Source organism: Notamacropus eugenii, chromosome 1, assembly GCF_028372415.1.
Source record: "Notamacropus eugenii isolate mMacEug1 chromosome 1, mMacEug1.pri_v2, whole genome shotgun sequence".
In the NCBI taxonomy this organism is placed as follows: Eukaryota; Metazoa; Chordata; class Mammalia; order Diprotodontia; family Macropodidae; genus Notamacropus; species Notamacropus eugenii.
Window position 1 is genome coordinate 520,866,572 of NC_092872.1, and position 24,317 is coordinate 520,890,888.

A 24,317-nucleotide genomic window follows, 5' to 3' on the forward strand; every position below is an offset into this window, starting at 1 on the left:
GCTCTCCCCAGTATTCCAGAGAATTCTAACTATGCAGAGTGGCATTGCAACCCCACACAAACAGAGCTTGGAGATCTTAGTTTATGGACGCTGTGGGAATAGGAGCTGAGGACGCTGATGGTTAGGATAAACTTCTGCAATGTTTGTTTAGATTGCAATCAACTGGTATGCCCTGGCTGTATGGGAGCTGTACAAACAAGGGTCCAAAAGTAAATTCCTCATCATTCACTCTCAGGAAATTTAGGGACTGGCTTGTATCAACTTTGTCCCAAGATTTTAGAAAATGTTTGTTTTTTCCATTAAAATGGCAGATATTTACACCGTTGAGCTTCTCTGAATAAGTTTTCACCAACATTCAATTTAATTCATTTGACTGTAGGATTTAAGTTTGGGAGAGACCTTTAGAGGCTGATCTAGTCCAGACACCTCGTTTTACAGATTTGAAACTGAAACTCAGATAAGGAAAATAACCTGGCGATCTGGCTTTAGGTCTCAATCACCCAACTGAAACTCTTCTTTCTAAGGTTACCAATGATCTTCTAACTGCTAAATCTGTAACGACCTTTAATCCTTTATCCTCCTTGATCTCTCTGCTGTATTTGAAACTGTTGACTACTTTCTATCTGCATGGTCTCTCCTCTCTGGGTTTTCATTACATTCTCCTTTGTTTTCCTGTCTGACCACTCTTCAATCACTTTTATTAGATCTCGTCCATATTCGGTCTCCAATTGTGGATGTACCCCAAGTGTTTGTTCTGGCCTTTCTTCTCTTTGCCCACTTAGTGACCTCATAAACTTAGAGGGGTTCAATTATCATTTATGTGTAGACAACTTTTAGATTTCTATATCAGGACTCTTCCCTGTCCTGTGAACTCTAGTCCCACATCACTGGCTGCCTAATGGACATTTTGAACCACATGTGCCATAGGCATCTCAAGTTTAATATGTCCAAAACAGAACAAATTAACTTTTCCTCCCAAACCCACTCCTTTCATCTACCAAAGTCACCACCATACTTCCAGTGACCTAAGTTTAAAGCCTTCATCTTCACCTCTTCAACCCTCATTTACCCCACATATCTAATTTCTAGCTTTACAACATCTTTTATACTAGTTAATTTCTTTCTGTCCACATGGCCATCACTCTAGCTCAGGCCCACATCATTTCTAGCTGGAGATATTTTGATAGCCTCTTAATTGGTTCTTTTGCCTCACATCCATCCTCAATTCAATTCATCTTTCACACAACTAGTGGTGATTTTCCTAGAGGGCAGCTCTGACCATGTTCCTCCCCTGCTTGTTAAAAACCAGTGGTTCCCTGTATCTGTAGGATCAAAATTAAATGCTTCTATTTGACATTCAAAACCCTTTACAAGCTGGCACCAATTTATTTTTGCAGCCTTATTACACATTACTCTCCTTCACACTAGGGATCAGGCTAACTGGCCTTCTTTATGTTTCTCACACATGACACTTCATCTCCTATTTCCATTCCATACCATGGACTCACCTCTCCCCTAAAATCCCTATCTCTCTATAAGGATCCATTCAAGTGCTACCTTTTCCATGACATTTTTCCTGATCTCTGTGGCTGATATTGTTCCTCCAAAGATATATTCTAAATAATTAGGTAAATTAGAATTAAAATAACTCAGAAGTTCCAACTCACACCCATCAGATTGGCAAAGATGTCCAAAGAAAGGAAAATGACACCTGTTGTGGGGGCAGGGGGGAGAGAACAGTGGAAAAACAGGCATACCTCTATATTATTGGAGCTATGAATTAGTCCAGCCATTCTGGAAAGCATTTTGGAGCTATATTGCCACTAGATTATGGTCACCCTTTGACCCAATAATGCTACTCCTAGCATGTACTCCAGAGAGATAAAAGAAAGAGGAAAAGGACTTTTGTGGACAAAAATATTTATTGTAGCTCTTTTTGTTATAGCAAAGAACTAGAATCAAGGTGGTGGAGGGGGGGAAGATAGCTGAATAAATTATGGCATATGAATATAATGGAATATTATTGTGCTATGAAAGGGATGGTTTCAGAGAAATGCGGAAGATGTGTATGAACTGATGCAGAATTAAGTGAGCAGAAGGAAGAGAACAATGTATATGGTTGTATCGACATTGTGAAGATAACTTTGAAGGACTTAAGAACTTTGATCATTGTAGTGACCACCTATGTGACTAGATAACGGATGGAACCAAAAATGCTGTCCATCTTCTTACAGAGAGGTGCTGGACTCAAAGAATAAGGCATTCATGAAAGGACATGACTAATGAGGGGATTTGCTTTACTATGAATATTTGATATAAAAGTTTTACTTTTCTTTTGAGGTGGTAGGGAGATGAGGTGAAGAGGGAGAGAGGAGCTAGGGATAGGGTTGTTCCCAAAAAAGTAAGAAATAAAAAGAAAGAAAAGAAGGTCATTGAAACATGTTTTTGAAGTATAGAAAAGAACAGAAGATCAGAAAAAATCGGAAACAAGCTAAAAAATTTTGAAAATACTATGTTAAATTTACTATATACTTGAAAGAAAACAGGCTGTACATAATAGAGAGTTTCAATTTCATATGCAACCCTCTCTGATCTGCTATGTATATGAAAGTGCCCATCTTAATTGATGTTTGTTAAGTTCAGAATTTTTTAAAATGGGGAAAAAAAGAGAACTTGTGACAATAATGCATTAGATATGTAGAGTACATTCTTCATATATTTTCTTTTGCCCTGAATGTACTAAAGGGTGCTATTGGAAAAACAACAACAACCTAAAATCTGTTTTGTATATATCTAGTTATAAGCTCCTTGAGGGCAAGGACTGTTTTCTTTTTTCTTTCTTTCCATAGTGCTTAGCTTCTAAAAAAAAATAACAATGGCAGTGTGGTGATTTATATGTCACGTAGAGTTTGGTATAGTTAATTTCTAAGTCCCTGTCTAACTCTGAAATCCTATCATAATAACAGTGAACATTTCAATATTACTTTATTGTTATTAAACACCTTTTAAATCTAATATTTCATTTGATGCTCACAAAAAAACGCTTTAAAAAACATATGTGTGTGTGTGTGTGTGTAAAATTGCTATCCCCATTTTATAGGTAAAAAAGAGTCTTGACTTACCCAAGACCATGAAGCTGTTCAGTGATGTAACCAAGCCTGGGTCCCAGGTCTCTTCACTCCTAGTCTAGTGTGCTTTCAACTACAGTACAGTCTCTTGCATGCCAACATACAGATGCCACTCTTTGGTTCTGATTATATATAATTCAAAATGTTCTTCTTTCTAGTACAGATTGTTAAGCATTTTATTACAGATACTATTTTCTATTTTTGCTTCTTGACAAATAAGAGAGGGATCATGGTGTATTTTGTTGGTATTTGTTCTCCTACCACTTCAAAGAAATCAGGATGAACCATGAATAAGATGACATGCAAGAAATTATGGTTTAAAGATGTTAATCCACATATTGAATGTTGGCAAGTTTTTACTTTGAGCAAACTGACAGAAGCCTCTTTCAGGAAAAAGCTCTAGCTTTTAGAAATTATGAAAGTCATTTACTTCACTCTGATTCTATTGAGAGGCAGTATTGTGCAGTGGAGAGAAAATTCTTTTTTTTTTTTTTTTTTTTTTGAGCCAAACATCCTGGGCTGAAATGTCAGTTCTTTGATGTATTAACTTTGTAATCTTGAATAAGTTATTTTTATTCTCTGAGCCTCACTTTCTTTCTTTGTGAGATACATAGAATAATTTGTGCTACCTCATAGGCTTATTTGTAGCTAATCAAAAGGCTGCTTCCTTTTCAGCCATTCTGCCACTTTTATTATGCTTTATGGGATTAAGAACCATTACTATTTTCTATTTATCTGTTTCGTGTCCTGTAATGGCTGAAAAATTTATCACTTACTGGCCAATCTTCCAGTGATGGAGGTAGCTAGGTTGGTCTACGGAAGAAAATACACTCTGTCATCAGGATGTTGTGAAGTACCAATCTATGTTAGAAAGGTTTCCTTAGGAATTAAGCATACACCACTTCAGACTTATCAAATTGGATAGCATGACAGAAAAGGAGAATGACACATTCTGGAGGGGATATGGAAAAATAGTGACACTAATGCACTGCTGGTAGAGCTGTGGACTAGTCAAACCATTCTAGAGAACAATTTGGAAATATGTCCAAAACTCTATCAAACTGTGTGTTACCCTTTGACCCAGCAACACTGCTACTAAGTCTATATCCCAAAGAGATCAAAGAAAAAGGAAGAAGAACCATATATGTATTAAAATATGTATAGCAACTCATATGAATTTAATATATGAATATATGAATTTGATGGAATACTGTTCTGCTATAAGAAATGATGAGCAGAATGGTTAAAAAACATTAGGAGGACTAATACTGACACTAAGTGAAGTGAGCAAGACCAGGAGAGAATGTACACAGCAACAGCAATCTTGTAATAATGATCAGCTTTGAAAGACTTAGCTACTCTGATCAATACAGTGATCTACCATAATTCAATGAAAAATGCTGTCCACCACCAGAGAGAACTAAATAACTCTGAGTACAGACTGAGGCATATTATTGCTTGCTTTATTTTTCTTGCATTTTTTTTGGCAAATGGCTAATATGTAAATATGTTTTGCGTGATTTCATATGTATAATTGGTATCGTGTTGCTTGCCTTCTCAATGAGTGGGAGAGGGACTGGGGGAAGGGAGAAAAATTGGAGCTTGAAATTTAAAAAAAAGAATGCTCAAAAATTTAAAAAGAAAAAAAGGACAAACACAGGATTCAGTCCATGCTCCAAGATCTGCAAAGGACCAAAGTAAAACCTAAAATGTATAAGGTGACAGACTTATGTTTTGAGAATGCCAGATACTTCATTTTCCTAACATTTTTAGCCCAGGATACCAGATGTTTCTAGGGTCAAACATAAACTTTTTGGGGCATTTAATGGTCTTCATGAGCTAGCCTCTTCATCTTTCCATCCTTAGATATTACTTCCCTTCCTGTTTTCTACAGTCTATACTGAGCTACTTTCTGTTCCTCACACACACTCCATCTCCCATCTCTTTGCCTTTGCATTGGCTATCCTCAACTGGGATGTTTGCTTTTTTGTTGACATGTAACTTTGGTTAAAAGAGGCACACAGACTAAATTCATATTGTTTATTCCCTTGAAGCTAACGGATACATGGTCATAGAGCCAGAAGAAAACTTCTAACTGCCCAATACAAGAATGAGAAAGGTTGGATATGTTTTAGGACAGTCCCAGGATGTCTTTGTCTCCTCAGATTTATGGTCCCCATATGTCTTTAACTATACCATGAAAAAAAAGAATTTCCTTAGTTGAATAGATTGAAAACACAGTGAGACAAGACAATTGACAAGGTAGAGTCAGTTGGAAATTAAGATCCCAGGATGTCTGTTTTCCTCTGTCTCTGCGTATCAAGATAAGAAAAAAATCCCACCACTCTGGTTGTAGGCATCTTGTCATAAACAGGTCTTTGAAACTGCTGACACAAGAAAGGGCATTTTTATTTTTATTTTTTATTTTTTAATTATTTTTTAATGTTTAACAATCACTGCCATACAATTGAGATTTTATCCCCCCCCCCACTTACCCCCCACTACCCCCCTCCCTCCCCACGACTGCATACAGTTCTGTATAGGTTCTACATATACTTTCCTATTGAGTACATTTTCACTATAGTCATGCTATGTAGTCGGACTAAATAAATGGAAGAAATCATATAACAAATCAAAACATGATACACAAAAACATACACATACACAAACATGATCTGCTACATTCTGCGAATGACTTCCATATTTCTTTCTCTGAGTGTGGCAGGCATTTTGCCTTAGAGAACCACCATTGGGATTTTTTTTTTTTTAAGAAGTTCTTGCGTTATTACAAAATTCCAAGTCTACCAGAAAAAACTCTCACACACTGTGGTCGTTGCTGTGCACAAAGTTCTCCTGGTTCTGCTCCTTTCACTCAGCATCAGGTCATATAAGTCCTTCCAGGCCTCTCTGAAGTCTTCTTGTTCATCATTTCTTATGGCACAATAGTACTCCATTACATACATATACCATAATTTATTCAGCCATTCCCCAATTGATGGACATCCCCTTGACTTCCAGTTTTTGGCAACTACAAAGAGTGCTGCTATAAATATTTTTGTACATGTGGGACCCTTTCCCATTTTTATGATCTCTTGGGGATACAGTCCTAGTAGCGATATTTCTGGGTCAAAGGGTATGCACATTTTTGTAGCCCTTTGGGCATAGTTCCAAATTGCTCTCCAGAATGGTTGGATGCACTCGCAGCTCCACCAACAATGAATTAGTGTTCCAACTCTCCCACATCCTCTCCAGCATTTATCATTTTCTTGTTCTGTCATGTTTGCCAATATTATAGGTGTGATGTGGTACCTCAGAGTTGTTTTGATTTGCATCTCTCTAATCAATAGTGATTTAGAGCATTTTTTCATATGATTAGAGATATCTTTAATTTCTTCTTCTGAAAATTGCCTGTTCATATCCTTTGACCATTTATCAATTGGGGAATGACTTGTATAAGAAAGGGCATTTTTAGAGGAAAACAGAGCAGTCTGATCAGTTCAGGCTTTGACCCTTATTAAAAGTTCAAAAACGATATTAAATTTTATCATTACCTCCTTTTGGTCAAAAGCAAGCTGAAGACTTCGCCTATAGACCAATGAAAGTATGGAAAAACTTCTCTCTTCCTTGGGGAGGAGAGTTCTAAAAGTCCTTATCTAGGTAGATTTGGGTTTTTCCCAGCTAATTAGGGACCACTAGAGATAAGGTCAATTTCTTTGTCAGATGGAATCTGCCTCATGGAGTGAGTGGGCAGACGGGAGAAGGAGTTGCTCTTCTCCCATAGTTGATCATCCCCAGAGATGGGCAGCCACTGCAGAGCACTTGAGGAAAAGAAATGGGTTGTGAGGGGGATCAAGGTAGGAAGCACAATGCAACCAAAGATATAAGTGACCAGTCCTGGGTATGCAAGGGGCTCAGGTAGGAAGAGAACTGTTCTTTGTTCAGGTCTGGTCCGGACTCTTGGGTAAGCTGCCTATGTCTGATGTCTTTTTCAGGCCCCTTGGAAGCCAAAGAACAAGGTCTCCTATGGGCTTAGTTGTCCACTTAGCAGCAAGGGCAATAAATGTGACAGATGAATCCAAGAGTGCATATAGTCAGACAGGGCTCCCAGAAGGCGTATAATTTGATAATTGAGAGGAAACAGCACAATATAGCTAGCATAACTAAAGGCACATAGAAATGGTTCAGTTTCCCAGCCATACAGGGCTAGGTTCAAACAGTACAATAAAGTTTTTCTCAAACATTCACAAAATTGCATTTTTACATTAAGTCAAGTACAGATTAAACTTAGATGACTCACAATAGAAGGGAGATTTACATGTCACCAAGATAAACAAGAAAATTTAAACATGAACCATACAAATCAATATAATTACCAATGTTAACTAACATCAAATTCCTTGTATCCCAGTAATCCATTCTTAATGTCCATTTAAGCATCACTTTTTGAATCCCAGATGTCTCATGTAGTTATCTGATCCCTAGATACCCTTTCCTTCACGATAAGTTTTATTCTTGGGACGGTTCAGAAAGGGAGTTCTACTTCTCTGGTTCAGATCTAGAAGTTTGCAGATAATTCTGACAATATAAATTAGTACAATCACTTAAAATTGGTTCTCCATTTTTGAAACTTCAGAGAATTTCAGTTTATATTATTTGCTGTTTCTGTCTTTGCCTAAATCCTGTACCTGGTATAAGAATATTTTAAAAGGTAAAGGTCCAATCATAAAATTAGTTCACCTGCCTTTAAATATTATCAGATAGATACTTCAATAAAGGATAAATAATTTTATTTACTTTTACCACTATCGTATACTATTTTTGTGCAAAACCTCAGATTTGAGATCTTATTACCAAAACATGATAAATTTTTAGAAGCTAATCATATACATCTGTATATAATTCTTAGAGGAATCAGTCTGATTCTGTTGCTTTTCTCAAAATTTGCTATCCTATTTAATTAGACATCTGTCACATTACATCTTTGTCTTATTACCTGGTCTAATTTTCTTCCTTTGGAGGATGTTATCTCTATATTTATTTCTTTATTTGTCCACAAATGTAGGTTAAAATTATAAGCTATTCATTCTTGCATCTTATTAGAGATGTTCCAATATCCATCTGTTACCCAATAGATTTAGCATTGGAACTTCTTGATTATAGAAATTTGTTATAAAAGAAAAAGAGGGACAATATCATATATCTTAACAGAAGGAAAGAACTTCCTTAGCTCTATTTGATTCCAGGAATGAGTCATTATCTGACAGCCAATCATGTGATCACTAAATGATGAAAGCAGGGCTTAGGAGTAATCAGGTGGAGAATTTTCCTTTTCAGAAAGGAAACAGCAAAATTGAGAAATAGAGTTAGGAAAATCCTACCTAGGCTGTGGCCAAGTTTGTCTTCAAAACCTTCCCAGATATTCACCTTTAGCAGTTCTCAGCCTGCAGCACATGTCATTGGCTTTATAACTTAGACAACTATTCCTGTAATCAAAGCTTAAAACAATAGCAAATTGTAGTCCCATAAAGTCTTAAATATAGCAAATAAATATTGGCTGGTATACTTCAGATAGGGATATCTCAAATTTGATTTAGCTAGTAATTATCAAATCAAGTTACATGATTTTTTTTGTCTTCTGAAAATACTTCCTCACTCTCTCTCAATATACTTAAACCATCTGAAACTGACACAAAGGTGTCCTGAGCAACCATCTAGAGACAGGAGGGGTTTGAATATCTCACCATCCCCCTCCCTAGTTTGTTCCCAAACCTTCTTATCTGCCTTCCCTGCTTTCAATCAGACCTTTATTTATCTTTCCAAATCTCTCAATTCTGTTTTTCAGATTATTTGGCTTTCCTTTGTATTTTAACCATAAGACAATATAACTCATAAATTATTGCTTTTTACTAACGTAACTATCTGTGCTGGAATCCCATTCCACCTTAAACAAAGCAAGGAGATTAATAGCTAACCTCACAGACTGATGGATTTATGTCTTTGTTTCACAAATTTGTTTTTTCTTCCCCAGTCATCCTCACTCTGGAAAAATGAGATACTTCAGGATTTAAATCTTTTATATATGAGAAGTTCAAGCACAAATTTTAACTTTTGCTTAGGCCATGGAATGACAACAAATTCAGATCAAAACAACAAGATCTCTTCTGCTTTACAGCTATTACATTAATTTAGCAATAAATTATCTTGCAAATGAAAATTTAGTAGGCCTTCTAAAAAAATCACACGAGATTTTCCAAAACATTTCTTCTAAATGTATTTCCCCTTCTTTAAGAACTCTTTAAAATTATCTTGATGTTCACTAAACTTTTATGAAGAAAATTAGTTGGAAACCTTTAAAATGACAAATGTTTCTTTCTTCCTCCTTAAAACAAAAATAAATCTTTAAAATTGGAATTCATTAAACTGTGTTGGTATAAAGTAACACAAATTCACAAACTATTATAACAAAACTAAATTCTTGGTTATTACAGATTCCTAGATATTATAAAGTTCCTTAGTCAAAAAGGTGTAATGAAGAGGAGATTTAGTTCCTATAAGTCAAGAAGGACATATCCAATAGCAAATTTGTCTAAAATATATCACTAGAAATTAAGTACATTCTGGCGTTTCACATAGATAGTCCATAAACCTTCAAATTGTCATATATTAATATATCTTTTAGTTGAAACAGGCTTGAAAATCACACTCCTATTTTTTCAAGGATTCCCTCTTCTCAATAGGAATTCTACAACACAGAAATTTTTACAGAATTTCTAAGAACTTTTGATAAATTTCTAAATCACCTTGCATAATATGTGGAAACTATAAATTTATATCACCATAATAGCCAGGATTTCAATTGGAAAAATCTGCTTTCATAGTAGATATCAAGTTAACTAATTATATCACACCCTTTTAAAAGTTCGATTCATAACACAAACAATAACTTCAGATGATATCAATTGCATTTCCAGAAATTATTGATCTTATTACTTTTAGTAATTAAAACCACTTAAAAGTTATCAATTACATTAGAGAACGATAATAATATTTTATCTAGCATATGCCAGTAGTTATGTTAAGCATTTTACACTCATTATATCATTTGATTCCATAACAATAACTATAATTATTTTTCCCTTTAAAAATCAGGAAATGGGTCAAACAGAGATAAAATACATTTTTTTTTCAACTGGAACAGAGAAGTATGAAGTTTACCAAGAGAAGAAAGGCTGGTGTCCCAGTGGTGATAATTCTTGGAGGCAGGACTTAAGGAACACTTGCTACAGCCAGACATATCCACCTCAGCCTTCCCCACAGCTGCAGAATATACTAAGCCTAGGGTGGTTTGCTGCTGCTGGGACAGGGAAGGCAGAATGTATAGCACCTAGGTGACATTTCCAAGCTTTATGTAGAAGGGTGGGCTATAAGGTGCCCAGGGGAACAGGACTGTTAGAATCACTGCCATTCTGTGAATTGCTGCCCCTCCCCTCCTTTTACCAGTTGGAGAAGAGTGATTTAAGTTTTCCCTACACTTCTCCTGCATTCTCTTCTCTATAATTTGATCTGGAATGAGAGGGTTAGCATGAAACCTTATGGCTGTTAAAAATCCCCATTCTGAGGTACTCTCTTAACTCTTGGAGGGAGTAGGGAATGATCAGTGATGAAGATTTGGAGGGGGTGTTTTAGCAAGGTGAGCTCCTGGAGTTACAGATAGTCTTAGGAATTTCTTTTCTAGTAATTCCAAATGATCAGTTTCCAAACTTTTAAATGATTAATTCCAGATTCTGCTAAGGTGTTTTCAGCTATGTCTAATTTTCATTGTAATTCCAGGTTGGCCAGACCAGAACAACAAAGAAAAGGGTCTTGCAGTTTTGTTTGTTTATTTCCCTAGCTGCAGCCCTTAGAAATCTCTGGCTGCCTGCGTTTTAAATCTTACAAGATAACAGACTCACTCACAGCACACATGATACAGACAGAGACATACACTGACAAGACAAATTAAAAATTAATGACAGGGCAAATACAAACAGAACTCACAATTAACAACAGGGGGGGGGGAATCAGAAGGTTGTTAGAAATCCTCATGAATTTGCTGTTATTATTCTGAGGAAAGGGGATTGCTAGGATTCAAGACTTCACAGGATAAGGATGGACCCTGAAAACCTTTGCTTGGAGCACCTCTAGGGTCACTGGTGGAGTAGGGAGCCTTGGCACCCTGAAGTTTGTGACTAACTATCTTAAAGGATAGGCCCCAATGGTTTTAGATTCAGAACTCTTGTCTGCAGGTGGGTTGTAGCTGTCCTCCTCAAGATCAGAGCCCTTAAGGGAAAGTGGAAGGGAGGAAAGAAGAGGAGGCAACAGAGACCAAACAAAGTTGCCATCCTCAGGGCTGGTGCAGGTAAGGGAAGGTGAGGAGGGAGGAGGTAACAGCAAGGTACAATTATCCTCCCTAGAGCAAAGCCTTTAAGGGAAGGGGGAAGAAGAAAGGAGGTGAGGAATGAGGCAGAGGGAGTGAAAAGGAAGGACAGGCTGGAGCTCTTGGGGTAGAGGGAGTACTGGGGTTGGTGCTGAAGCAGCTTTGGGAGTGGTAAGGGAAGAGACTCCTGCTTTTTGTTCTCCCTCAGCCAGTTCAACAAGCCCAAGATGAAACATCCCCACTGCTGGCTTGATGTTTTGTTGGCCTTTAAACTTAATTTGGTTTTATGAAAAAGTAACTTTGAGCTGTCCAAAAGAGCCCTATTGTGGTCAACTTAATTTAGCGCTGACAATAGCGCTAGCAATACTTGTACTAATTTTATTAAGATGCATCGCCAAAGGAAGCCTAAGTAATGCAAAGTGATTTAATACAAATTGGCCCCCATCCCAAAACTAGCTTAAAGGAAATTTGTGGACTTCAACCAAACTAGTGGGAGTCCTTTAGAAGCTTGGAATAGAGGAATTTACCTAGCCCTGTTAAGGTTAAGACTCCAGGAAAAATGAAGCCTGAGGTGCCTGAGTCTTTGGCATTGGTGAGGTGGGGAGCTGTTCTCTCCTAGTCCATCAGTTTCATCCAAGTCATGGCACCATACCGTTGACATGAAAGTTTGGTTAAAAACAGACACATAGGCTAAATTTATATTGTTTATTCCCTTAAAGCTAAAAGATACATGGTCATGGAGCCAGAAGGAAACTTCTGACTGCCTAATACAGGAATGAGAAGGGTTAAATATGTTTTAGGACAGTCCCAGGATGTCTGTGTCCCCTCAGTTTTATGGTCCCCATATGTTTTTAACTATACCATGAAAAAAAGGAATTTCCTTAGTTGAATCAATTGTAAACATTGAGACAAGACAATTGGAGACAAGTCAGTTGAAAATTAAGATCCCAAGATGTCTTGTTTTCCTCTGTCTCTATATATCAAGATAAGAAAAAAATCCCACCACTCTTGTGCAGGGTTGTAGGCATCTTGTCATAAACAGGTCTTTGAAGTTGCTGACACGAGAAAGGGCATTTTTAGAGGAAAACAGAGCAGTCTGATTGATTAGTTCAGGCTTTGGCCCTTTTTAAAAGTCCAAAAATGATATTAAATTTTATCGCTTTCTATATACTTCTACCTCCTGCAAACATTACCTGGTTTTCCTGAACACTCATTTCAAACATCTCCTGCAAGAGGCCTTTCCTCTCCCCTCTGCTTCCAACTGCTAATGCCTTCCTCCCTAAGTTAAGATACTTCGTATCAGTTTTGTATATATCTCTGTGTGTACATATTGTCTCTTGAATTAAGATCAATCAGTTTGTCACTGAGGATTTATTAAGCATCTACTGTGTTCCAGGCACTGTTGTAAGCACTGAGAATACAAAGAAAGACAAAAAAAACAAATCAAAATAAAAAACCACCCCAATCCCTACTCTCAAGGAGCTCAAACGAGCTAACTGGGGGATAAAATACAAACAATTATGTACAAATAAGATATGTACAGGATCAGTTGGAGATAATCAATGGAGGGATGGTACTGGCATTAAGGCAGTTAAGGAAAGGCTTTTCATAAAAGATATGATTTTAGCTGGGACTTGAAGGAAGCTAGGGAAGTCAGGAGGCCAATATGAGGAAGGAGAGCACTCCAGGTATGAAGACTGGACTAGCCAGTAAAATGACTGGAACCTGAAGATGGAGTGGCTTGTGTGTGGAACAGCAAAGAGTTACTGAATTACGAAGTATGTGGGAATGAGGGGTACTGTCTAAGAATACTGGAAAGGAAGAAGGGAGCCAGCTTGTAAAGGCCTTTGAAGACCAAACTGAGGGGTTTCTATTTGATCTTGCAAGTGATTCAGAGCCATCTTTATTGAATATGGGGGTGAAATGGTCGGATTAGTTTGAAGGCTGAGTGGAAAAGAGATGGAAGTGGGGAGACATTTGAGAAAATTGGCAAACTGTTGGAGTAGTCCAGGCTTTATGTAATGAGGACCCAGGTGAGAGTGTCAAAGAAGAGAAGGGAGAATATTTGAGAGATGTTACAGAGTTCAAAACAACAGGACTGGGCAGCCAGGTGGAAAGAGAGTGGAATCAAAGATGATACCTGGATTGTGAGCCTGGGTGATTGCTCATACCCTTAACACTAATAGGAAACTCCAGAAGGTGGCAGGAAAGGATTTGGAGGGAAAGATTTTTGTTTTGGATGTGTCAAGATATTAGGAGACACCCTGTTTTCCAGGGCTAAACCCCATCAAGCAGGCTGTGCCCTGAGCTTGGCATAACAACAGTCCTTTGCACTCACCCTGTAGCAAAATCAAATGATTATTGTATTGCTTTGACCAGCACCAGCTGTTTTCTGTGTTCAAACAAGCACTGGATGAATTCTGAGAAGTGCCCATGTTCTAGTTGTGAAGCCCTGCTATGAATCAGACTTGTCTCATTGTTGCTGTTACTCCTTATTGTCAGGGCTACAGCTCACTGTGCAGCCTACGTACGGAGATCTCCCTATGCTCCTCCATTAGGGGTGGGACCCCAGCATGTGTCTAATCTGTCTCCTTGCTTGCAGGCCATTTCCCTCACTTTGAATTTAAACTTCTTTTTGATTCCTCACTCTCCTGTCTCTAGACTGTTCAGTTAAGCTCTAGACACCTACAGGTTAAGGGCTGGTTTCGTCTGCTGACAGACATGTTGAGCTTAAGATGTCTATAGGACATCTAATTTTAGCTATCTAATAACTAGGCAGTTGGAGATGTGAGCCTGGAAGCTAGGAGAGAGGTTAGAGCTGGATTAAGTACTTCAGAGAATCATCAGCATATGGATGATAATTGAAACAGTGGTTGCTGCTGAGGTCACCAAGTGAAACAGGTATGGAAGGAGAAGAGAAGAAAGCCTAAGACAGAGTCTTGGGGAACATCCATTATTAACCAGCCTGATGTGGATGAAGATCCAGCAAAGGAGACTGAGGAAGAGTGGTCAGACAGGTAGGAAGAGAACCAGGAGATAGCAGTGTCATGGAAAGCTAGAGAGAAGAGACCTTAAAGGAGAAGAGGGTGATTGACAGTGTCAAAAGCTACAGAGAGGTCAAGAAGGATGAGGACTGAGGAAAAAGGCCATCAGATTTGCTAATTCAGAGATTATTAGTAACTTTGGAGAGAACAGCTTTGGTTGAACAATGAGACTAGAAGCCAGACTGTAGATACTTAAAAAGAGAGTAGAAAGGAAAAGAAGTATAGGTATCTATTGTAGACAACTTGCTCCAAGACTTCAACCACAGAAAGGAAAAGAGGTATGGAAAAGATATCCTCATGACAGCTAGTGGGGATGGATGGATCATGGTTCAGATTAAGATATTCCTTCAAAAACAAAAACGCTAACCCTTAAAATTAAATGTTAAATATAGGGAGGCAGATTTATTTTATTGTCTTTTTGTTTTTCTTATTTTAAAAAATTACAAAGAAAAATCACTACTTAGAAATATTTTATTATCAAGACAATCTAAAGTACATGTCAGAAATATTTCTTCTGTAGAGTTGGCTTCTTTCTTTAAATCTGGCCAACAACCTGATGTAGAACCTATAAATATTTTTTGTGTACATTGTCCTAAAACAAGTATCTAAATAAACAGCCTAGTGTCCTCTTTATACCTAAATTCAGAAATATCCTCTTGGTCTTGCATAAGTTAAAGAACAAGAGCTTCACTCAATTTGAATTTAAATTTATATGTCATAGCCAGAAAAGACTGAAGAATTTCACCAGAGACAGATTGAGGATGTTTATATTTTATTTGTACTTTTACTCTTTTGAATAAAGTATATTGATTGCTAGACTTCACGCTTTGGAGATTTAGAATAAGGAACCATGGAATCATAGCACTTCAGAGGAAGAAGGCTGATAGTGGTCCATTACAACATTAACTTTAATTATCAACGTATCACTGTTGATTACTAATTCAATTCAATTAAAGAGGCATTCATTATTAAGATTCATGTTATCTAAAATAAATATTCTCCTTCAGTGCTCATGTAGCTGGCCCTTCTAGTATCTGAATCTTTCATAAAACCTTACTAGTTAGATACGGTAGTGTCTATATAAATTACAACTGGGACTCACTCTGAATAACATCAGCCTTAGCCAGGATAGAAACACACACACACATACACACATACATACACATACATGTATATACATATATACTTGCCAGAACCACCTACTTAACAAGAAGTCTTTTTTTTTTCTTTTTTAAAACAAGAAAATAGAAGGTCTCCTTACTAGCCAGTTAGTAGAGCAAGTAAGACACATTAAGGGCTGATGACTGGAGGTCTCTAATGGTGTCCGTATGTTGATTGCAAATTTTAATATTTACATTTAATTCTTCAAATGTAAACATTAACTAGAAATTTTGACTAATGTTAATAGTCAATTGATTTTGACATGGCCTTGGTTTAACCTGACTAAAAGGCAAATCTTGCTTTTCTTTTTTTCAAATGATTTAGAATTATTCGTGTTCCAGAGAGTAATAAAATGAATATGAGTTAAACTGACTAAAATTATCAGTTGGCTCATGTTGACATTACAGAGTTTAATTTGTTTAGCAATAATGTTTAGATGCTATTGTATTTGTGTTATAAAGTTTGTGACTGAGATGAACATGAAATTCAGCTAAATGAGGGCCTAACGGAGAGATGTTGTTTAAGTTTCATGTGTTGATGTTTGAGTATTATATCACATTCACTTTATAATATGTACTTTCACTGAATCCTTCCTTGGAACAGGGAAGAATATTAAATACAACTACCTGACAAAATATGCAACATTCTGGTCTTGTAGTCCCCACTTCTTTCCTGACAGAAAAGAAATGTGTTTTGTTATCTGTTCTCCAAGACCAGTATTGGTGGAGTAGTGTATAGAGATTTGGACTTGGAATCAAGAAAACCTAAGTTCAAATTGTGCTTCAGACTCTTAATTTTTGGTGACACTGTGCAAGTCCCTTAACCTCTCTTGGCCTCAATTTCCTTATCTGTAAAATGGGAATGATAATCGCCCTTACCTTACAGAGTTATTGTGAGGATCAAATGAGATAATTTTGTGTAAAACTCATTGTAAATTTTAAGGTACTATGTAAATGTTAGTTATAATTAATAATAATAGTAATAATTGTTGGGATTGGAAGCTCAAATCCGTGTGGACGGTCTCGGGCGGGTAAAAGTGGGACTTCTAAATCTTAGAGTTTTATGAGGCCCTCCATGAACAGTGGGGATTCGAGAAGGTCAGACTGAGCTAGCTCGGCTAGCTCGGGTATTTCCGCCTCTCCCCGGGAGATACGTGATGGGTGGAGTCTCCCCGCCCTCGAGGTCATCCCGGATCTGGGCACACTATTGTTACCTAACAGCACGGTATTGAGATGCAAACTGTGCGGCTGAAGGTTAAGTAGGATTGAGGAAGCCTGGAAGCTCTCTCTTAGCACGTGTGGAGCCAAGAGGACAGTAGGCTCCGCTCCTCTTCTTTCCTCTCTCCCCTCCCCCTCTCTCCCTGCTTGTACTTCTACTTCCAATCCCTTAAGCTTAGCCTCCTTAGGAAATCTCCCCCTCTTCCTCCTAAGGAAGACCCCCCTGCACTTGTAACTAGACCCTGAAATAAAGCTCAACCCTTGTTCAACTCTGGAACGTCCTTTCTCTCACATGTGCATCCGGTTTTGGCCAGCCGAAGACCTCGGAGGTGAGGTAAGAAAGACTCGGGTAGCCCAATACAGGCCTCTAGGCCTGGCAAATAATGATGTGTTGAATTAAATTAGGAAGCAATTAACAATCAGTTAGCAGTGCAGCTAGGTGACCTGGTGGACAGACCATTGGCCTTGGAGTCAAGAGGACCAGAATTCAAATCTGACCTCAGATGCTTGTTAGTTGTGTGACCTTGGGCAAGTCACTTAACCCTAATTGCCTCTCCCCCCCCCCCAAAAAAGAAAGAAAAACAATCAGTTAACAATCAAAGTTAGATCTGGAAGGATTTATTTTCTGACAAATTTTACAGTCTTTTTATAATCACTGTGACAGGATGTATTAAGAGAATAAATGCACTTAATACTAGTAAGCCAGCTTTATATTACCTGGTTAAATATTTCTCCTCACAGACAAGCAGTTTGGTGCAGAGGAAAATTTACTGTCCTGTGCACTTGACCTCTTAGATACACTATGACCATGTCCTTAAACTTTACTTTGTACACATATTAAACCATGTACAAATCATATCAAACAATAGAAATCAGCTGAGAGATAATCATCTTCTCATAATGAAATCCTAGAGACACAAAGAGATAACTCCAACGAAATAGAAAAGGAAGCGTTGTCTAAATACACTTAGAAGCACAGGGAACTCAGCAGCCAAATGAGAATGACTGAATAAGTTGTGGAATGTAATGGAATACTATTGTGGTAAGAAATGATGAACAGGCAGACTTCAGAAAAACCTGGAAAGACTTATATGAACTGATGCTGAGTGAAATGAGCAGAACCAGGAGAACATTATACACAGTAACAGCCACAGTGTTCAAGGACTGTTTCTGATAGACTTAGTCCTTCACAGCAATGCAAGGACCTAAAACCTTTCGAAAGGACTGTTGAGACAAAATGCGGTCCACATCCAGAGAAAGAACTATGGAATCGGAACGCAGAATGAAGCATACTGTTTTTTCTTGTGTTATGTTTTGTTTTGTTTTTTCTTGTGCTTTCTCCCATTCGTTTTAATTCTTCTATGCAATGTGACTAATGTGAAAATGTGTTTAATAAGAATGTATGTATAGAACCCATATAGGATTGCTTGTCATCTTGGGGAAGGAGGGCAGAGAGAAGGGGAGAAAATTTGGAACTTATGGAAGTGATTGGTGAAAACTAAAAACAAATAAATTAATTAAAAATTTTAAAAAACACTTATGCCCAAAGAGAGAAATGAGGAACAGGTGACAGGGTAAGAATAGAAATGTGGGGTGGTTTTCTAAGAGTAGTAAAAGTATTCATACTGAGCTGAGGCTGCTGAGCAAAGCTGAGGGCAACAGCATGGCCTGGGATTTTATTGTGGTTTTTTATTAGCCATGGTGGTGAAATGGGGAAAAAGTATAAAACAATGTTCAGGGCAGGTCAGCGAGCATTTATTAAGTGTTTACTACGTTCCAGGCACTGTGCTAAGCACTGAGCATGCAAAAAAAAAAAAAAGGCAAAAACCAATCTCTGCTCGCCAGCTCACAGTCTAATGGGAGACATAGACAGCAGGAGGTGAAGAAAATTTAGAATGGGGACAAGGCAGGAGGGCTCAGCTTTTATTTTGTTTGTTTTCTCTGCCAAAGAGAATCATCTTTGGCTTGCAAAGGACAGAATAGGTATGCCTGAAAAGAAATTGATTGTCCTAGAGCTGCCCTAGACGTATACAAGTCAGTCAGTCCATCAAGGCATTTATTAAAGGGTAATGGGCTAAGCCCTGGGGATACAAAAACGGAAGCAAAACATTTTTTACCCTGAACTTACCTTTTAAAGGAAGATGACAACACATACAAATGTAACTATGATACATAGAAGTACTGCTAGAAAGGGTGCAGGTCTTCACCATCATTTCCTCTTTACCCCTTTTTGTCTCTGGAGACCTTGGAGCCTTCATCAGCCATCCCCTGTTTCAATGATGATTTCATTTGAAGCCCTCAGGAAATGTAATGGCTTTTCTGGTCCATTTTGTTCCCACTCCTGCTTTAAGGAATTCATATTAAACAAAAGGAACAAGTCACAGTTGGCCAAATAGAACATTAATTTAGTTCCTACCAGTGTCAGCCTATGCTCCGTTCTGGGAGTAAAAGTACAGGACAACAAGATGCTCCCTGCTCTCAAGAAGTTTATATTATAATAGGGGGAGGCCAGACATAAAGGGGTAGTCAGGAGGGCCAGCTGGTGAAGAGGTGGAGCAATATAAAAAGTGAAGGAAGCTGGGAGTGAAATGAACAAGTCTGGACCCCAACTAAATGGGGATCTGGGCCAGGGACTGACCAATCAGAAGGGTAAAACCCAGAGTAGAGAAGCATCTCCTGGCAAGCTAGTTTGCTGCTGAGGAGGTGGCGAGCACCCAGTTAAGATAATTCTTAAGATTTTAGGCACAGGTTTGACTCCCTTCCTTAATTTACATTTATACATATCTCTAGTTAAGCCCTGGTCTCTTTGTGGTTCAGTTTCCTGGCATGGCACTAGTATACTGTCCAGGTTTCAGAGGCATATTAACAGTAAGGTCAGCACAGCAGCTCTGTAGAGCTTCAGTTTGGTAGGCAGTCTAATACCTCTTCTCTCCCACACTTACTAACAAAACTCAACAGGAAGAAACAGAAAGAGAAATTCCATTTAAAATAACTACACACAATATAGAATATTTGGGAATCTGCCCCAAGATAAATCTGCCAAGACAAACCCAGAAACTATATGAACTCAGTTACAAAACACTTTTCACACAAATAAAGTTAAATCCAAACAATTAGAGAAATACTAATTGCTCATGGGTAGGCCAAACCTATGTAATAAAAATGAGAGTTCTGCCTAAATTAATTTATTTACTCAGGGCCATACCAATCGAGCTACCAAAGAATTATTTTATAGAACAGAAAAAATAATAAAATTCATCTGAAAGAACAAAAGGTCAAGCATATCAAGGGAAAAAATGTGAAGGAATATGGCCTAGCAGTACCAGATTTCAAACTATATTACAAAGTGGTAATCATCAAACAATCTGGTACTACCTAAGAAATAAAATGGTGGATCAGTGGAATAGATTAGGTACATAATACACTGTAGTGAATGACCGTAGTAATCTAGTGTTTAATAAACCCAAAGAGCCAAGCTTTTGCGGCAAAAACTCACAAATTGCTGGGAAAAGTGGAAAGCAGTTTGCCACAAACTAGGGGAACATGTAAAAATTCTACCTGTCAGATCTATGGATAAGGGAAAAATTTATGACCAAACAAAAGACAGAGAGGGTCATGGGAAGTATAATGGGTAATTTTGATTACATGAAATTAAAAAGGTTTTTACCAAATCAAAACACCAATGCAACTAAAATTAGAAGGAAAACAAGAAACTAGGCAAAAAATTTGCAGCAAATTTCTCTGATAAAAGTCTCATTTATCAAGTATATAAAAAACTGAGTTAAATGGTCAAAGGATATGAACTGGCAGTTTTGCCATGAAAAAATCAAAGCTGTAGTCATATGTAAAAATTCTCTTAAGTCACTATTGATTAAAGAAATGCAAATTAAAGCAACTCTGAGGTATCACCTCACATCTACCAGATTGGCGAATACAACAGAAAAGAAAAATGACAAATGCTGTACGTGATGTGGAAAAAATGGAACACTAATGCACTGTTGGTGGAGTTGTAAACTGGTGTAACCATTCTAGAAGAACAGTTTGGAACTATGCCCAAAGAACTATAAAACTGTGCATGCCCTTTGACTCAGTAAAACCACTAAGTTGTAGTCCAAAGGGATCAAAGAAAAAGGAAAAGGACCTCTGTGTACAAATATATATATGTTTTTATGTATTTATGTGTGTGTGTAAAAGCTCTTATTGTGGTAGCAAAGAATTGGAAATTCAGATGCCCATCAATTGGGGACAAGTTGTGATATATTTGTTATGGAATATTATTATGCTATAAGAAATTATGAGGGTGATGGTTTCATAAAAAAACCTGGGAAGACCTATGAAAAGTGAAGTGAAGTGACCAGGAGAACATTGTATACAGTAACAACAGTATTGTAAGGATAATTAATTGTCAATGACTTAGCTACTTTAATCAATACAGTGTTCCAAGACAATTCCAAAGGACTCACAAGAAAAAATGCTCTCCACCTCCAGAGAGAGAACTGATGAACTCTGAGTGCGAATTGAAGTAGAACTTTTTTCATTTTCTTTATTTTTCTTGTCTTTTTTTGCAACATGGCTAATATGAAAATATGTTTTGAATGACTTCACATATATAATAGATATCTTACTGCTTGCCTTCTCAGTGGATAGGAGAGGGGCTGGAAGGAGGAAGAGAATTTGGAACTCAAACAATTTTTTTTTAATATTAAAAATATAGTAATAACAATACAGCTCTTACTCTCAAAGAGCTCATGGACTAACAGGGGAGACAAATAAGATATACACAGGAGAAACTGGAAATAATCAACAGAGGTAAGCCATCAGGAATGGCCTTCTATAGAAGGTGAGATTTTAGCTGGAACTAAGGGAAGACAGGGAAACCAGGAAATGCAGGTGAGGAGGGAGAGAATTCCAGGCATGAGAGACAGCCAGTGAAAATGCTAGGAGTTAGAAGAAGGAACCTCAAAGGAGGCCATTGTCATTGGACTACAGAACCAGAAAGGGAGTGGTGGTGGAGGGGAGCAAAGTCTTTGTGTGTTTGTCCTTCGATGCCGAAAAAGACCATGCCATCAGAGAAATGATGACATGACTTGCACTTGACCTTGTTTTGAGTGAGGGAAGGCTGTACAAGGTCACCAGCCTCACTTCTCCTCCAGAGCCATCTGAATCCCGTGACCAGATATTCATCAGGATGCTGGAGAAGGCCCAGGATGAGGCAGTTGGGGTTAAGTGACTTGCCCAAGGTCACACAGCTAGTGAGTGTCAAGTGTCTGAGGTGAGATTTGAACTCAGGTCCTCCTGACTCCTACACTGGTGCTCTATCCACTGTATGACGTAGCTGCCCCGAGGAGCAAAGTGTAGAAAGGCTGGAAAGATATGAGGGGAGAAGATTATGAAGGTCTTTGAATACCAGATTTTATATTTGATCCTTGAGGTGATAAGGAGTCCCTAGAATTTATTGAATGGGGGGTGATATGGTCAAACTTATGCTTTAGGAGGATCACTGACAGCTGACCAGAGAGGATGGACTGGAATGGGGAGAGACTTCAGACAGAGTCCCAGCAGGCTATTACAGTAGTACAGTTGTGAGGTCGTGAGGACCTAGGCCAGGATGTTATTCAGAGAAAGGGGCGAGTACAGGAGGTGTCATGAAGGTAAATTGGACAAGCCTTGGCAACAGATTGGATATATGGGGACTTCCCAGAAAGCTTTAAATCAATGATTCTCCTGGTTTTTAAATGTGAGCACATTAAAATTTTATAAGCATTATTGTCTGTCTTTTAACAAGCTTTATTAGGACTGTGAAGAGAGGAAAACAAGTTAATCCCTTTGAGAAATGCCACTGTTTTCTTTCTGTAAATTAATTGTCAGAAAGCACATACTCTTTCTCTAAACTATTTCTTGTAAGTTTCTCAGGGACTCTCCAGGGACTCTCAGAGTTCAGGCTGTGTGACAGACCTGGAAGCTCCAACATTTTAGCCAGTATAAATGTTGGTGATCTACCATTTTCCCTCCCTTTACAATGAGGCAAAAACAGGACTCAGGGCTAATTTGCACTGTTTCTCCTACAAGATCTGGGCACTCAGTGAAGTTGGCTGATTTTTTTTCAAACAAATCAGTAGGCGAGTGAGTTGAAACTGTGCAGAAGGCTCTAGATTTTTCTTTTTTATAACCAAACCTTTCTACTGAACATATTTTCATGCTTTGGGGGGTGGAAGGCAAGGGAGGAGAGATATTACTCTGCACCTGGGGAAACAGCAGCTGCATTATACCCTAGAAAGGATGGATGATGTGCCTCTCCCTCCTGTTTATATGTGAGTATATCTATTATTTCTTATTGTTTGTGAAAGTATACTGATTGTTATCATTCTTGGAAAAACAAGTCTGTGGGTAACCTCATTGTTCCAAAATACCAGGAGCTCTCATTCACCGGCAGGATCCTAATTTTATTACAATGAGTGGGACATATTCAGATATGAACTTTGTGGTTGCAGGAGTGTTTATGTTTGGAGTACCTGTTGAGCAGCATAAGTGTAATACAAATGTTTCACCATTTAACTTTACTAGATTTACATGATTTTAAAATAATATTACATTAAGCAATTGAGGTATAAACTGATAAAGGAAATGAGATTCACATATTCTAAAAGAGGCTATGTGTCAAATTGAAAAGAAGAATGGATTTGCCTCCGGCATTAAATAAGGCAGTTGGATTATTTGATCTCTAAGGTACTTTCCAACTCTCATGGCCTGTGTACAGAGATCCTTTCTGGTCTCCTGTAGTCTGGCCATTATGTGTTCTAAAGTACTTTTCAGAGGGTTGTGTGTGTGTGTGTGTGTGTGTGTGTGTGTGTGTGTGTGTGTGTGTGTGTGTTAGCAGAATCCCAAATAAAACTTCTTGAGAACAGCATGAGTTGAAGAATGGTCTTAAAGGGACAATAAGTGGAACAGACTTGTTTGGTGAAACTTTCCAGAAGCAAAACAACTGTTCACTTGAAACATAGAGATTTATCATCCAAATCCAAGCAGATTGCCAGGGCTATAAATAGTTTTAGCTGCAAGTAAACAGTTTCTTTCCCCCTTTGCTGTTGCTGGCCTATTGTTCAGGAGCCTGAGTAATGGAGCTAAGGAAGCAGCATTTTAGCCCAAACTTTCTTTCTGTAGGAATCAGGCTCCTTCCCTGGACTGGGAGAATGTCAGAGATTTGACCAGGTTGTAATATGGCATTTGTGACTTGGAATGAAATTTGTCTTCTTTGCCCAGCTTTTTCTTCCTCCTTTTTACACCTTTGCCAATTCTTGTCTGTTTCAGAACTGTTTAGATCACAGGTTTTATAGATACTATAAAAAGACAG

The 24,317-nt window shown here is 37.9% G+C and overlaps 1 protein-coding gene across 6 annotated transcripts in view; it reads left to right on the forward strand.

Annotated features, from left to right (window-relative positions):
* PKIG (cAMP-dependent protein kinase inhibitor gamma) overlaps positions 1-24,317 on the forward strand; it is an 81,313-nt gene that overhangs the window by 23,280 nt on the left and 33,716 nt on the right. Inside the window, exon 1 of one of the 6 annotated variants that reach the window (XM_072633680.1) lies at positions 22,967-23,277. The exons of 4 other annotated variants lie outside the window; for them this stretch is intronic. In XM_072633680.1, the coding sequence (XP_072489781.1) occupies positions 23,250-23,277 (28 nt within the window). In that variant the 5' untranslated portion in view covers positions 22,967-23,249. Of the gene's footprint in view, positions 1-22,966; positions 23,278-24,317 lie in introns of those variants that run through there. One more of the 6 variants, XM_072633683.1, reaches the window with a different exon arrangement.